General features: G+C 39.1%; 1 protein-coding gene across 2 annotated transcripts; it reads right to left on the bottom strand.

Annotated features, from left to right (window-relative positions):
- Positions 1-1,061: 1,061 nt before the first annotated feature.
- LOC127651476 (low-density lipoprotein receptor-related protein 10-like) lies at positions 1,062-12,381 on the bottom strand. Of its 2 annotated transcripts, none has more exons than XM_052137324.1 (10): positions 12,328-12,381; positions 11,512-11,701; positions 11,224-11,256; positions 9,878-10,016; positions 9,400-9,590; positions 8,077-8,549; positions 7,541-7,971; positions 7,251-7,445; positions 3,317-3,446; positions 1,062-3,079 (listed from the first exon to the last, which is right to left on the bottom strand). In XM_052137324.1, exons 2-10 carry the CDS (start codon positions 11,558-11,560, stop codon positions 2,498-2,500), a joined length of 2,223 nt encoding a protein of 740 aa, XP_051993284.1. In that variant the 5' UTR covers positions 11,561-11,701; positions 12,328-12,381; the 3' UTR covers positions 1,062-2,497. The 2 variants fall into 2 exon arrangements, with proteins under 2 accessions (XP_051993284.1, XP_051993293.1); XM_052137333.1 differs by lacking the exon at positions 12,328-12,381 and adding an exon at positions 11,783-11,890.
- Between the last annotated feature and the right edge of the window lie 468 nt (positions 12,382-12,849).

Raw genomic sequence — 12,849 nt, 5'->3', positions numbered from 1 at the left:
GATAATAATCTCGCTGTCTCCCAGTGTAGGACTTTCTCTTGGAATCCAGGTCTTGATCCAGACTGCTCTTTGTGATCTCAGATGGTTAGACATTTGGGGCGTTTGATAGTTGATTGTAGTTTTACTCATAGACCAATGAGCAGAGTTGTATTGATCAATGGGTGAGGAGACAATATTGATTGATCTCTGAACTTTGTTAAAGATGCACTTCCCCCAAAAACAAGGAAACTATGGCAACAGTAGAAGGCAATGCAAACACAATGTTGATGAGCCATCATCTGTAAGTCCACATGAAAAACCAAAATAAACATCTACTCCCATTTTTTACGCAAATAAGATCATAATATTATAAACAATATACTTATAAAGACACACAAACAGTACTGTATAAGCTCTAATGTTAAGCGTTACCATTTCAGATTTTCCTCGTAAATTTTTTTTTTTTTTTTTAATAAAGCAATAATTTCAGAATTAACCTTGAATACAAAATTGTATTCTGTTTCTAGATGGCCCTCAAATATTGTATCATTCCTGCTTCTGCTTACCAGCTGTTTCATTGCAGTGTTCCTCTTTTAAGCTGAATGAACAGATACTTCTCAGGATGTAAAGAAACTGACTGGCACTACTGACAGAGAAACCTTTGAAGTGCTAACAGCACATTCACCTCTGTTGGATTCAGTTGAACTAGTGACACATTGCTTCCATTCAAGAGACCTTCTCCAGCTTTAGCACTTGTCATGGCATCTCCAAGTCTTTTTGAGTCTTTCTAAAATATACACATTTCTTGAAAGCATACAGGTAGATTATCTTTATACATTACAGAATCCATCCAGTTAAAAAAAAAAACGTATTCTTGATGTACATTTTTACAAATGGATGAATCTCACCGAAGTCACATTTTACACTAATAATATTAATTATTATTATTACTCAGTAATAACCTAAAGAATCTTGAGTCTATTTTAGTCTATTTTTATTTTTTTGGATTGTGACATTAATTTCATAACAATTAAGCACATATCCTCCTAAATTCTCAGTATTATTATTGATCTTTGTTAGTTTTTTGAAATTCCTATTTTCCTTAAATACTTAAGATTTAAATAATGTCATTTTTTTCCTCGTTTCAGCAAGAGAGTGAGAATGAGTTTGTTTGTGTGTATTATTGTAAAAATCAATTTGGGTGAAAACAAATCTTAATGTCATGGAAATAGTCATCATTAAAAAATCTTAGCAGTACTTTTCTTCATTTCAGCAAAACAACTTCTTTCTTTGTTTTGATTTTGCAGTGAAATATTACATGTTCTTGACAGATTTAGTTAAGATTCCCCCAAATAGCACACTATGTAGAAAACAGAAGCACTGCATTTAAAACAACAGATAAAAAGCTTTTTAGGACTAAAAGTGCAAATAATTTTAATCTTTGTGAATTTTCTTGATGGTTTAGCAAATATATACAGTGAAATTCATCCATCACCATTTGGCAGCTGAAAGTTTAACATCTTGGCATTAATAATATACATTATGTAAAAAAACATCCATCAAAAGGGTAAGAGGAGGAGTGAATGAGAGATTGTAAGAGCAGCTGAAAACATATGACTAGAGATATGGCACTACGACAAATCGTCTGTTGTTATTCAACGAGCCAGGAATTTGGAAGTAAGAAATATGTAATTTTCAAGATATTGAAAGACATTGTCAAGTCATAGTGATAATATAGTGATGCCATTCATGTTGGTGGTGCAAACAGAGGTGAGAGTGAAACCTCAAGCACCAAGAGGGATTGTCTTTACAGTGAGGCTAGCCACTTCCAGATAGTCCACTCTCTTTCTCTCTCTTTCACACACTCTTTTTTATTACGTTATTGCCACAGTTGCCATGCACTACAATATACATAGCGAGGGTGAGTTCTACATCTATGTTAAAACCTTTGTGCAAGTGTGTTTGGCCCTACATGCAATCACATAAACAGTCACGTACTGTGTAGTGATTTACAGGAAGTTCAAATCAAAGGCACTTCTTAGGAACACACACAAGAAAATATGTGGCCTGTAGCATTATGAGGTAAACTCACCTGTATATACACACACACACACACACACACACACACACACAACCATGTCTTAAGAAATAAAAAGCAAATAAAAATAAAATCATTCTTAGCCTGTCCGATTTGAGAATATGAACTTTGTGGCAAAGGCATTTCCTAAGCCAACTGGGGGAAGATTCTCTGTGCAAATGATTTTTTTTCTTCTCACGTCAAACACTTTAAATAAGTGCACACAAACGCTTGTCATATATTTTGGCAAACGTTTTTCAATACTTTTTCTCATGTCTTTTCTCAAGTAAGGAACACAGATGCATTCATTAAAGGCACCAAGCCAGCACAAGTAGCAAACATGGTGATGTGCTGAAAGGGAGGGAAGCAAGGAGAGAGAGAACAACGTGTAGGGAGAGAAAATGAAGACAGAGCAGAAAGAATGGTTTAAATAAGAGTAGCTCATGTCAGCATGGGAATATCATCTTCAGAGGTTGTGTCATCAGAAAGAGGGATCAACAGCACTTCATCTTCCGAGGAAGAGGAAAAAGAGGGGGAAGCAGAGAGAGGAAGAGAGGTAGGGGACGGGGAGGGTCTGAAACGGGAGATACTCCTCCCCAGCGTGTGGAAGAGAGATGCCAGGGAGGGGCTACTAGGTGGCACAGTTATGGGTGGGGTCTGTTGTGTTTCCTGGGAACTGAGAGACTGGACAGGGGATGAAGCCTCTGCTTGCTGCTGTTGCAGCTCTGTCTGATGGGATAAACACAGTTTCTGAGGCAAGAGCTGACTGGCAACTTCTACAGCCACTGAGGAAACTCCAGGACTTGACTGGCTGGGCACAGAGGCAGAAGTAGGAGCCTCTGTCTGTTGCGAGGCAGAGGCTGTGGTCTGTGTCGGCCTGGGGACAGGCCGGGGAATTAAGCCCCACCTTCGCAGGCGACGGACAAATCTGCGGACAAACCGCGGCCTGCGTCTTCGCCGTGGAGAGGAATCATTGTCTTGCCTGAGAAGCTGCAGTATTCCTCTCAGAGAGAGTGAGACAGTCTAAAATGTAGAATCAAATTGTGTAAACAAAACATCCATTCAATAGAAGCACCACAAATAAGGGGAACAAAAAGTATTAGTTTATGATACAGGTACTTTATAATAGTCATAGGAGCAACAAAACAAAAAGTAACTTTAATGTAAAAGTTACATATATATATACATACTCTCAGGCTTTTTGAATTAGACCCACCTAAATATTGGCTTACTGATATTAAAAAATTTGAGAACACTTACTTCATTTGGGTTTTCAGTAGGGAAGTCTTCCACTGGTGGAATGATTCCCTGAGCAATCAGCTGACCATAGGAGGGCGGGGCCTGCTGCTGGATCAGTTCTGCCTCCTGCCTATTGATTGGTGCGAACATGCTGAGGGAAAAAAAAGGTTTATAAAAATGCAGACAAGACAGACCATTTAAAATGTACTGTATATACAGTTGAAGTCAGAAGGTTACATACACCGTAGCCAAATACTTTTAAACTATTTTTCACAACTCCTGACATTTAATCATAGAAATCATTCCCTGAATCAGGTCAGTCAGGATCACTATTTTATTTTAAGAAAGTGAAATGTCAGAATAATAGTAGAGAGAATAATTTATTTCAGGTTTTATTTCTTTCATCATATTCCCAGTGGGTCAGAAGTTTACATAAACTTTGTTAGTATTTGGTTGCATTGCCTTTAAATTGTTTAATTAAAAAAAAATTAAAAAAGATATCCACAAGCTTCTCACAATAAGTTGCTGAAATTTTGGCCCATTCCTCCAGACAGAACTGGTGTAACCGAGTCAGGTTTGTAGGCCTCCTTGCTCACACACGTCTTTAGTTCCACAAATTTTCTATCGGATTGAGGTCAGGGCTTTGTGATGGCCACACCAATACCTTGACTTTGTTGTCCTTAAGCCATTTTGCCATCAATTTTGAGGTATTCTTGGGGTCATTGTCCATTAGGAAGACCCATTTGCGACTGAGCTTTAACTTCCTGGCTGATGTCTTGAGATGTTCCTTCAATATATCCACATAATTTCCTTCCTCATGATGCCATCTATTTCGTGAAGTGCACCAGTCCCTCCTGCAGTAAAGCACCCCCACAACATGATGCTGCCACACCCATGCTTCACAGTTGGGATGGTGTTCTTCGAATTGCAAGCCTCACCCTTTTCCTCCAAACGTATCGATGGTCATTATGGCCAAACAGTTCAACTTTTGTTTCATTAGACCAGAGGACATTTCTCCAAAAAGTAATCTTTGTCCCCATGTGCATAATTATTATTAATAATTAACATTATTAGAGTGTAAAATGTGACTTCGGTGAGATTCATCCATTGGTAAAAATGTACATCAAAAATATGTTTTTTAAGCTGGATGGATTCTGTAATGTATAAAGATAATCTACCTGTATGCTTTCAAGAAATGTGGATATTTTAGAAGCAGCCTTTCAGGTTATGTGAATATAGGACTCATTTACTGTAGATATAGATACTTGTCTACCTGTTTCCTCCAGCATCTTCACAAGTTCCTTTGCTGTTGTTCTGGGATTTATTTGCACTTTTCGTAACAAACTACATTAATCTCTAGGAGCCAAAATGTATTTCCTTCCTATGGCTGCATGGTTCCATTATGTTTATACTTGCATACTATTGTTTGTACAAATAAATGTGGTAACTTCAGGCATTTGAAAATTGCTCCTATGGATGAACCATACTTGTGGAGGTAATTTTCCCATGATGTCAAGCAAAGAGGCACTGAGTTTGAAGGTAGGACTTAAAATACATCCACAGGTACACCTACAATTGACTACAATTAGCCTATCAGAAGCTAATTGGATAATTGTCTAAAGGCTTGACATTTTTCTTAACTTGACAGATTGCACAGTTAACTTGTATGCAATCTGTCTGTAACCAATTGTATTTTGCACAAAGTTGATGTCCAAATGACTTGCCAAAACTATAGGCTGCCAATATTAAATCTGTGGAGTGGTTAAAAAATTAGTTTTAATGACTTCAACCTAAGTGTATGTAAACTTCTGACTTCAACTGTATCACATAATGACTGATCTTAATAAAAAAATCAGAGATTGTGGTTAAGTCACACTTGGTCAAAATAGTGTTATTGATAAAATAAATAACATAAAATACACCTGTGAATAAGTCGCATTTATAGCCTGACAGTGGTTGCTTGAGATCTGTGAGCAGCAGACTTCACTTCAGCGAATCAGCATATCAAGTCGCACCATGAAGATTACCTCAAGATCTACACATCGTTTTTAGGCTCGTTTTAATCGGGAGCATCTGCTACATTTAATATTTAGTTTATCATTAAAAAAACACAACAAAAACAAACCACATCTGTTTATAACATACGTAACTATGTGCATGCACATACAACTAGACATTTAGTCTGGGATTGTAACTATTTGCTTGTTTTATTGTATTTTTTTATATAATTTTTTTATCCCCTTTTCTCCCAATTTGGAATGCCCAATTCCCACTACTTAGTAGGTCCTCGTGGTGGCACACAGTTGCCTCCACTTCTGAAACAGTCAATCAGCGCATCTTATCACATGGCTCATTACATATGACACCGCAGAGTCTCCACATGTGAAGGCTCATGCTACCCTCCGCGATCAACTTACCACAAGCCCCATTGAGAGCGAAAACCACTAATCCGACCACGAGGAGGTTACCCCATGTGACTCTACCCTCCCTAGCAACCGGGCCAATTTGGTTGCTTTGGAGACCTGGCTGGAGACACTCGGCATGCCCTGGATTCAAATTCGCGACTCCAGGGGTGGTAGTCAGCGTCAATACTCGCTGAGCTATCCAGGGCCCGGTTTTATTGTATTCATTAATGTTAACATCATTTCTGAAATTTGAAACTATATTTTCAATGCACTAATTGTCTGGCTCACTGACTGAAAGTTTTTACAAGGGGTGCGATGAAGCATAATTTTGTGGGGATGTGAGGAGTTTAGAGTACCAGTGGTTTGTTAGCACAATAATGTTATGGTGGATCTACACTGAATAGGCAACTTAAAAATGCTACTACCATTTCTATGACCAATGATTTCACCTTTTTGTGTGTAAGCACATGGGTGTATGCAGGATTTTATCTGATGGTACGCACAGAAATCTGAATATTATAACCTTATATCTGGGGGTCTAGGGGCATGGTTCCATTTTTGTTTTTGCAAAAACAAGTATTAAATTCTGGTGACTTTCGGAGAAGCATTGTTTTTTCTTTCAAGTATGAGTAGCATACATGTATCTATTAGCTAAAGAATTTCTTCCTGTAACCATTCAGAACAAACACATTCTCGCGCTAAAAAAAGCAAAACACACCACAACGAATAGAGCGGAATGCAGGTGTCTCGAGACACGTTTTTATCTGTTGAAGTCTTTTTAAATGAACACAGTGTCTAAAAATGCAGCGCTCCCATGAGAGATACTAAAAACACAGTGAAACATGGTGCAGTTGTGAAAAGACATCCATCTAGTGAATGTTTAAGTTGAAAACGATTGAAAAAGCATGAAGATGCTAAATAACATTGGGTTTGATCAGCCCCTTGTTCACAGGACTAGCTGTAGTTTCTCAGAGTTACTTCTCAAAAAGACAGCCTTTTGTTTCAGTTGATATGTAGGAAAATTTCAACTGTATCCAGCGCTGTTTGTTCTTTGTTTTTTAATTATCACAATACTTTTTTACTGTGTGAGAAACCCCTCCAAATGGTTCAGCGAGAGAGCACTCCGAACGAATTGTACTGAATCACGAATCGATTCAGAATGTTTTGCAAGCCCATGTGGCTAATTACCTGATAAATAATTATTCATTCACCAACAGAAGTACGAGACACACTTCTTGACTGATTAAATATTCAGAGTAAATGTTTCTCGGGTCATTCGCAGCACTCATGGTACAAACAGTGCATACGGCCATACAGCTGCATGCACCATTGTGTAAGCATATGTGTTTTTGTGTTAGATGTGACTGACCAGACGACATCAATTACTTATAAATTATATGTGGTAAATAAGTCACTTAGGACTATGTTTTAGGACCTTTCAGATGACAAAATCTGACATTCCATAAAATACTGAACACTCTAAACTAATGTGAGATTGTTTCATCTTGAAATTGAAATCTATTAGTCAGCATTGGTTTAACTGGGTTTACCTGTACTCTCGAGTGCGCAGTGAATACAGCTTGCAGGTGCAGCCCATTGCAATGACAAGCAGCAGTCCGCAAACTAAGCTTCCAACAGTAGCCGCTGTGATCACCTTTCTTGGAAGGGTCACAGTGCAGTTTAGCTCATCTGTGCCGTCCTTACAGTCCATCTGTCCGTCACAGCGCCAGCTCTCAAATACACACCTATTCAAGCAATTTTAGATAAACAAAGAAACACAACCAATCAGTGAACCGAAAGCAATAAAATATACATACACCCATTATATAAACACACAAACCTGTCACTGTCGCAGTGAAATGTCCCAGGTTGGCAGATGGTGCATTCTCTCTCATCACTACCATCTGCACAGTTGAGCTGGTAGTTGCAACGCTCATGGATAGAGAAGCAGTTTGGTCTGCCCTGCTGGTGACCTGCTTTCTGCATACCACCCATCCCACAGGGGAAGTGTCCAGCCGGGCAGACCCCGCACCCTTCCTCATCCAGGCCTGTTTCAGGACAGTCCCAGTGTCCATTGCAACGCTGCTTCAGGCTGTAACAGCCTCCCTCTGATCCCCAACAAAGTCCCTCCCATGGAAGGCAGTAATCCCTAATGCGATAGGTCGCATTAAAGCCCCGCCCATCCGATCCAGGCAGCATATGGAAGATCAGGGAAAGCAAGCCGGTGCGGGATTCCACCTCTACTGCTTTGTTATTGGACACAAAGTTGATCTGTAACGGTCAATGGGAGGGTGTCACTGGCAGGCCCAGATTCAAAAATGCTGAAATTAGTTATAGCACACAATCACAAACGCTAAACTCTTACCACTTACTCACCGATTTAATGATGTTGCCTGTTCCATGGGGCTGGTCTGTGATTATGATTGTGTCTCCAGGACCCAGATCAAGTTGCTGGAGCTCTAGTTTAAGTGGCCGCGAGTCTCGTGGGTCAACCGTCCACACACACTCCAACGGGTGTCCTGTTAAAACAGGAGGGGTGAATGACCCATAAAATGCATCCAAGTAACCCCCACATGGCCCTCCTTGGGGCACCAGGTGAAAGACAGGTTCTTTAGGTGGTGGCACATCTGTATTGGTTAATGGAATAGCCATGGTGGTAGTTTCTGTGGGAGGGAGGGGATTTATATAGTCTATGTGAGGTTCAGGGGTGATCTCATCGCATCCATCCTCGTCAGAACCAAGCTCATCCCCCTCACCAAGGCACTCGACCTGCCCGTTACACCGCCATGAGGCTGGGAGACAGCGTTCACTGTAACATTCAAACTCGCCTGGAAAACAGGGACCTGAGTCTGAAGTTGGGAAAGAAATAGAAAGAGAGAAAAATGGTTAAAGGCAGATAGATTGAGAAAGAGAGACCATGATGTAAACATGATTTGACAATTTAGCCAAAATAAGATCTTGTGTCATTCAAAGGGATAGTTCACCCATAAATGAATATTCTCTCATCTTTTACTCATCCTCATGCCATCCCAGATGTGCATGGCTTTCTTTCTTCAGGAGAACAAAAATTATGATTTTTAGAAGAATATTTCAGCTCTGTAGGTCCATACAATGCAAGTGAATGGGTGCCAAAATGTTGACGCTCCAAAAATAGCACATATAGCCATCATAAAAGTAATCCATAAGACTCTAGTGGTTAAATCCATATATTAGAAGTAATATCAGATCAAAATGATAAGTCCTTTTTTGCTTGAAATTCTTCTCCCTGCCCAATAGTGGGCGATATGCACAAAGAATGTGAATCACCAAAAACACATGAAGAATGTGAAAGTTAAAGTGGAGATTAACTGAGCAGGGAAGAGAATTAATAGTATAAAGGACATAAATATTTATCTGTTTCTCATCCACACGTCATATCACTTCTGAAGACATTGATTTAACCACTGGAGTCATACGGAATACTTTTATGCCGATTCATGGTCATTTTTGGAGCTTAAAAATGTTGGCACCCATTCTCTTGCATTGTATGGACCAAAAGAGCAGAGTAATTTACATCTTGGATGCCTTTAGAGTGAGTAAATTATGAGAGAATTTTCATTTTTGGGTGAACTATTCCTTTAAGGACATTTTTATTAAATGGTGATTTTACAGTCTTCCAGGGGAAAGTGCTCAGAACCCCTTAAATATGTTCCAATGTACCTTTAATATATGAAAGATGGAACACTGATACTGGGTAAAAATGGGGGAGGAAGTGGTGCGTCACGGTTATGTTTCCCCCCGCCATCTCAAATGGTTCTGGCAACTGGGAACCACAGAATTTATTGGGCCTGCCAGTGAGAGGGGCCACAGATACCCATTCTCGCCCACACCTCATGTTCAACTCGGAAAAACTTCAAAAGAGAGGGAGGCAAAAAAAAATTACAGATAATTGAAAATGAAACATTACAATGTAAGCATCAAAGCAATCTATCACCCTGTTAATGGCAAAAGGCTGATTTTCTAAACATTGTCTTTTACATCTACATACACAATACTGGTTTACAAACTGGTATTACACTCAACAACAGCATACTTTCAAATTTCACAAGTTCAAATGTCTGCAGTACAGATTCTTTATGTTGCATTATTTATTTCTTTATTTTTCACAAAAATCCACCAAAGAGAAGACCAATGGTACCTAATGATGACACGCTCCCCAACTTTTGAGGTTATCAGCCAACTGCAATTGAGTGGGCGGGACGACCAGACATGGTGGGCAGAGTTATGAATCTCTCCTTGTCTGGGTAGCAGTATTTTGGGTGAATGCACACAATGAGCTGAAACAGACAGTACAACGCAGATAGAAAGCAAGCATAATTAAATCACTATGCTTGATGACTAATCAAAATCAGGAATATCTTGTTTAGTAATGGTGACTTTAGATGTGGTTCAAAATAAGGTGTGTTCAAACTGAAGAAAAGAAAAAAAGTATACACACACACAGAGAGAGAAAGTGCACAGAGGCCCTGTCCCACATGGCACACTTGATGTGGACTCTTTTAAGTCGAGAAGACCATAAGAGGTCCCATTTGAAGTTTCAGAAAAGTGCTCACTAGCACCCTCTTTGTGGCTGCTATGCTCCATCAATGTGCTCTTCGGCCAAGCCCACACTCAGTTTGTTTGCATGAAAACAATTATAGTTATCTGTTATAAATCGAGCTACTGCAAGCTTTTGCATAATCAAGCTACAGTCTTCATTTGTCTGTCCAAGTATACAAGAAAGAATGTGTGATCAAATAACTGAAGGAACTCACCGAAAGAAGTGCTTGTTATAAGGAATGACATAAAATATTGATACCTTGATTATTGATTGGCACATTATATTCTTAAGTTTTGGAAGCATGGACATATTCACATCTGCCTACATTTAAATTAGAAGCCTAATTTGTGCACTTTCAATTTCACTGTCAGTTGGCCTTCCGTTTAATGTAGTCTAGCATAATAGCTTTACGGGACCACAAGGGGGTGATATAACAATTATTGTACTTAATACTGAAGGGCGTGTTGATCCAGGTGCAAATGGCATTCTAAATGTTTTATCTAGTCCATACACACAAAAGTTATGAATGTTTTTGTATTTTGTTAAGACTGAACAAACTGACGTCGAGGAGTTTGCAGGTTAGTGTATGAAACTGGTGTAACTGTGCAAACTAAACAATTAGAAATGATGTTTATTATGCAGTTTTTCTGCATAATATCATATGTAGCTTTGAATAGGTTTAAGTGGTCAAACCACAAAAAGACAAATATAACTGAACATAGATTGTGCAGGCTACATGAAAAATACATATACATACATTACATATCATCGACTGATGGCTAGAGCAAATAATCTATGGACTTTGATAATGATTTGTCCGGAATACCTCATTCAGGCAGTAGGCTATGCCCCACACAAAGTCAACAAAATGCGGACTTGGAGGAGAATTGCAAGGGTTTATGGTGCCATTTGGGACAGGGTCATAGTGTTAAACTGTCCCTTACCATTACTGAAGGCCAGCTCCAGAGTGCAGGGAACTGTAGGTGAAAGAAATGCAAGGGTTTAGCACATAAAAGATCTGGCCTGCTAAATGTGACTCAATGTCATCCATTATAAAGTATAGATAAATGACTGTAGGAATGACAACAGTCAACACAATCAGCCTTTGAGTGGCTGGCCTTGCTGGACCCATAAACCAATTTACATAATCTTTGGTCCAGGCAAGTTTCATATTTCAATCTGCCACTGACATCTAATAACACAGTTTCAACTATCTTAGGAGGATATCTCACCTGTTAAAACTAAAAGACCTAAGATGCTAAGGCTGTAGGAAAGACACATTCTAACAAGACTATGAGCGTCGTTGGCTCACAAAATACAAATTAAAACACAATTCAAGCAACAAACAGGGTCGGTAGATCCATCAGCTCGCCACAAATAGAGGCACCATCGTCACCGATGTGTCTTGTTGGACGTTTTTATCTGTGAAGGCAAAAAGAAACATGTAAACTACCATTTCAAACAAAACACTCACAGAGAACATGGAAACTTGCTGTGCGCTACCTTTAGGGTACAAAAACGGATTAAATCAGAACTCTGTGGCAAGAGCTCGAAAACCATCAAAATGTGAATTCGGTATCAAAATTGTATCAATGGCGTCATAAATGGTTTATATTTCCAAAGCAGAACGTCATGCTCAAGGCTGATGCTGAACAGCTTCCTGTCTCGCTCTCTTCCCAACAACAGTGACGTCACTCGGTGTTTGGCTGAGCTGCAGCTCACTGTATTTATACACGAAAAAGCCAACCCATTCAGTGACATTTCGTCCTTTACTAAGAAAATATTTTAAGATAATTTCTTTAGGCGTCAACGTATAAAAGTTAGAAATAGCGTCTAAACTGACGCATTGTTCGGAAAGTTTCATTTTCGACTTGACTAGCTTCTCTCTCTCTCTCTGTCTGTCTGTCTGTCTCTCTCTCTCTCTCTAACTGACTTTCTTTGTTTCATAAAATTAAACAAATAAGACCCGATGTCACAGTTTAAACTAGTAATAGTAACTGGACTATTTTGTGTTGACGCAGTGTTCAGGAACTTCGTCTTTACCGTACCTTTTCTCCGTCTTTCTTGTTGACATGCGTGCCAGTGCACTTCCGTAATGTCTGTGTGTCATATGCGGGAGACAAGACACCACCGTCACTGTGACGCAATACGCACCGCCTTCTGCGTGTTCACACTGTACCACTAGATGTCCTCATTTAGCACTTTATCCTCGATTTTGTCATGCACGTTTAACCATTTTGCAGGGTTTTTAAAGGGATAGTTCACACAACATAGAAAATTCTCTAAACATTTACTCACCCTCATGTCATCCCAGATATGTTTGACTTTCTTTCTTCTGCAGAACACAAATTAGGCCTATGATTTTTAAAATAATATTTCAGCACTGTTGGTTCATACAAAGTGAATGGTGGCCAGATCTTTTCATCTTCAAAAATCCCATTAAGGCAGCATAAAAGTAATCCATATGACTGTAGTGTTAATCCATATTTTCGGAAGTCATATGATAGGTGTGGGTGAGAAACACATTTATATATATATATATATATATATATAAATCTCCACATTTGACC

This window comes from Xyrauchen texanus, chromosome 1 (assembly GCF_025860055.1).
Source record: "Xyrauchen texanus isolate HMW12.3.18 chromosome 1, RBS_HiC_50CHRs, whole genome shotgun sequence".
Taxonomy (NCBI): domain Eukaryota; kingdom Metazoa; phylum Chordata; class Actinopteri; order Cypriniformes; family Catostomidae; genus Xyrauchen; species Xyrauchen texanus.
This window is presented reverse-complemented; position numbering and strand designations above follow the sequence as displayed.

Bases quoted from the DNA above. Each gene is read 5' to 3' on its own strand.
- LOC127651476 (XM_052137324.1), bottom strand. From the start codon at position 11,560: ATGTGTCTTTCCTACAGCCTTAGCATCTTAGGTCTTTTAGTTTTAACA. The intron at 3,447-7,250 runs GTAAACCCAGTT...TTTTTCCCTCAG, and splicing joins CTGCGCACTCGAGAGTACAG to CATGTTCGCACCAATCAATA. The intron at 3,080-3,316 runs GTAAGTGTTCTC...TCTACATTTTAG, and splicing joins CTACTGAAAACCCAAATGAA to ACTGTCTCACTCTCTCTGAG.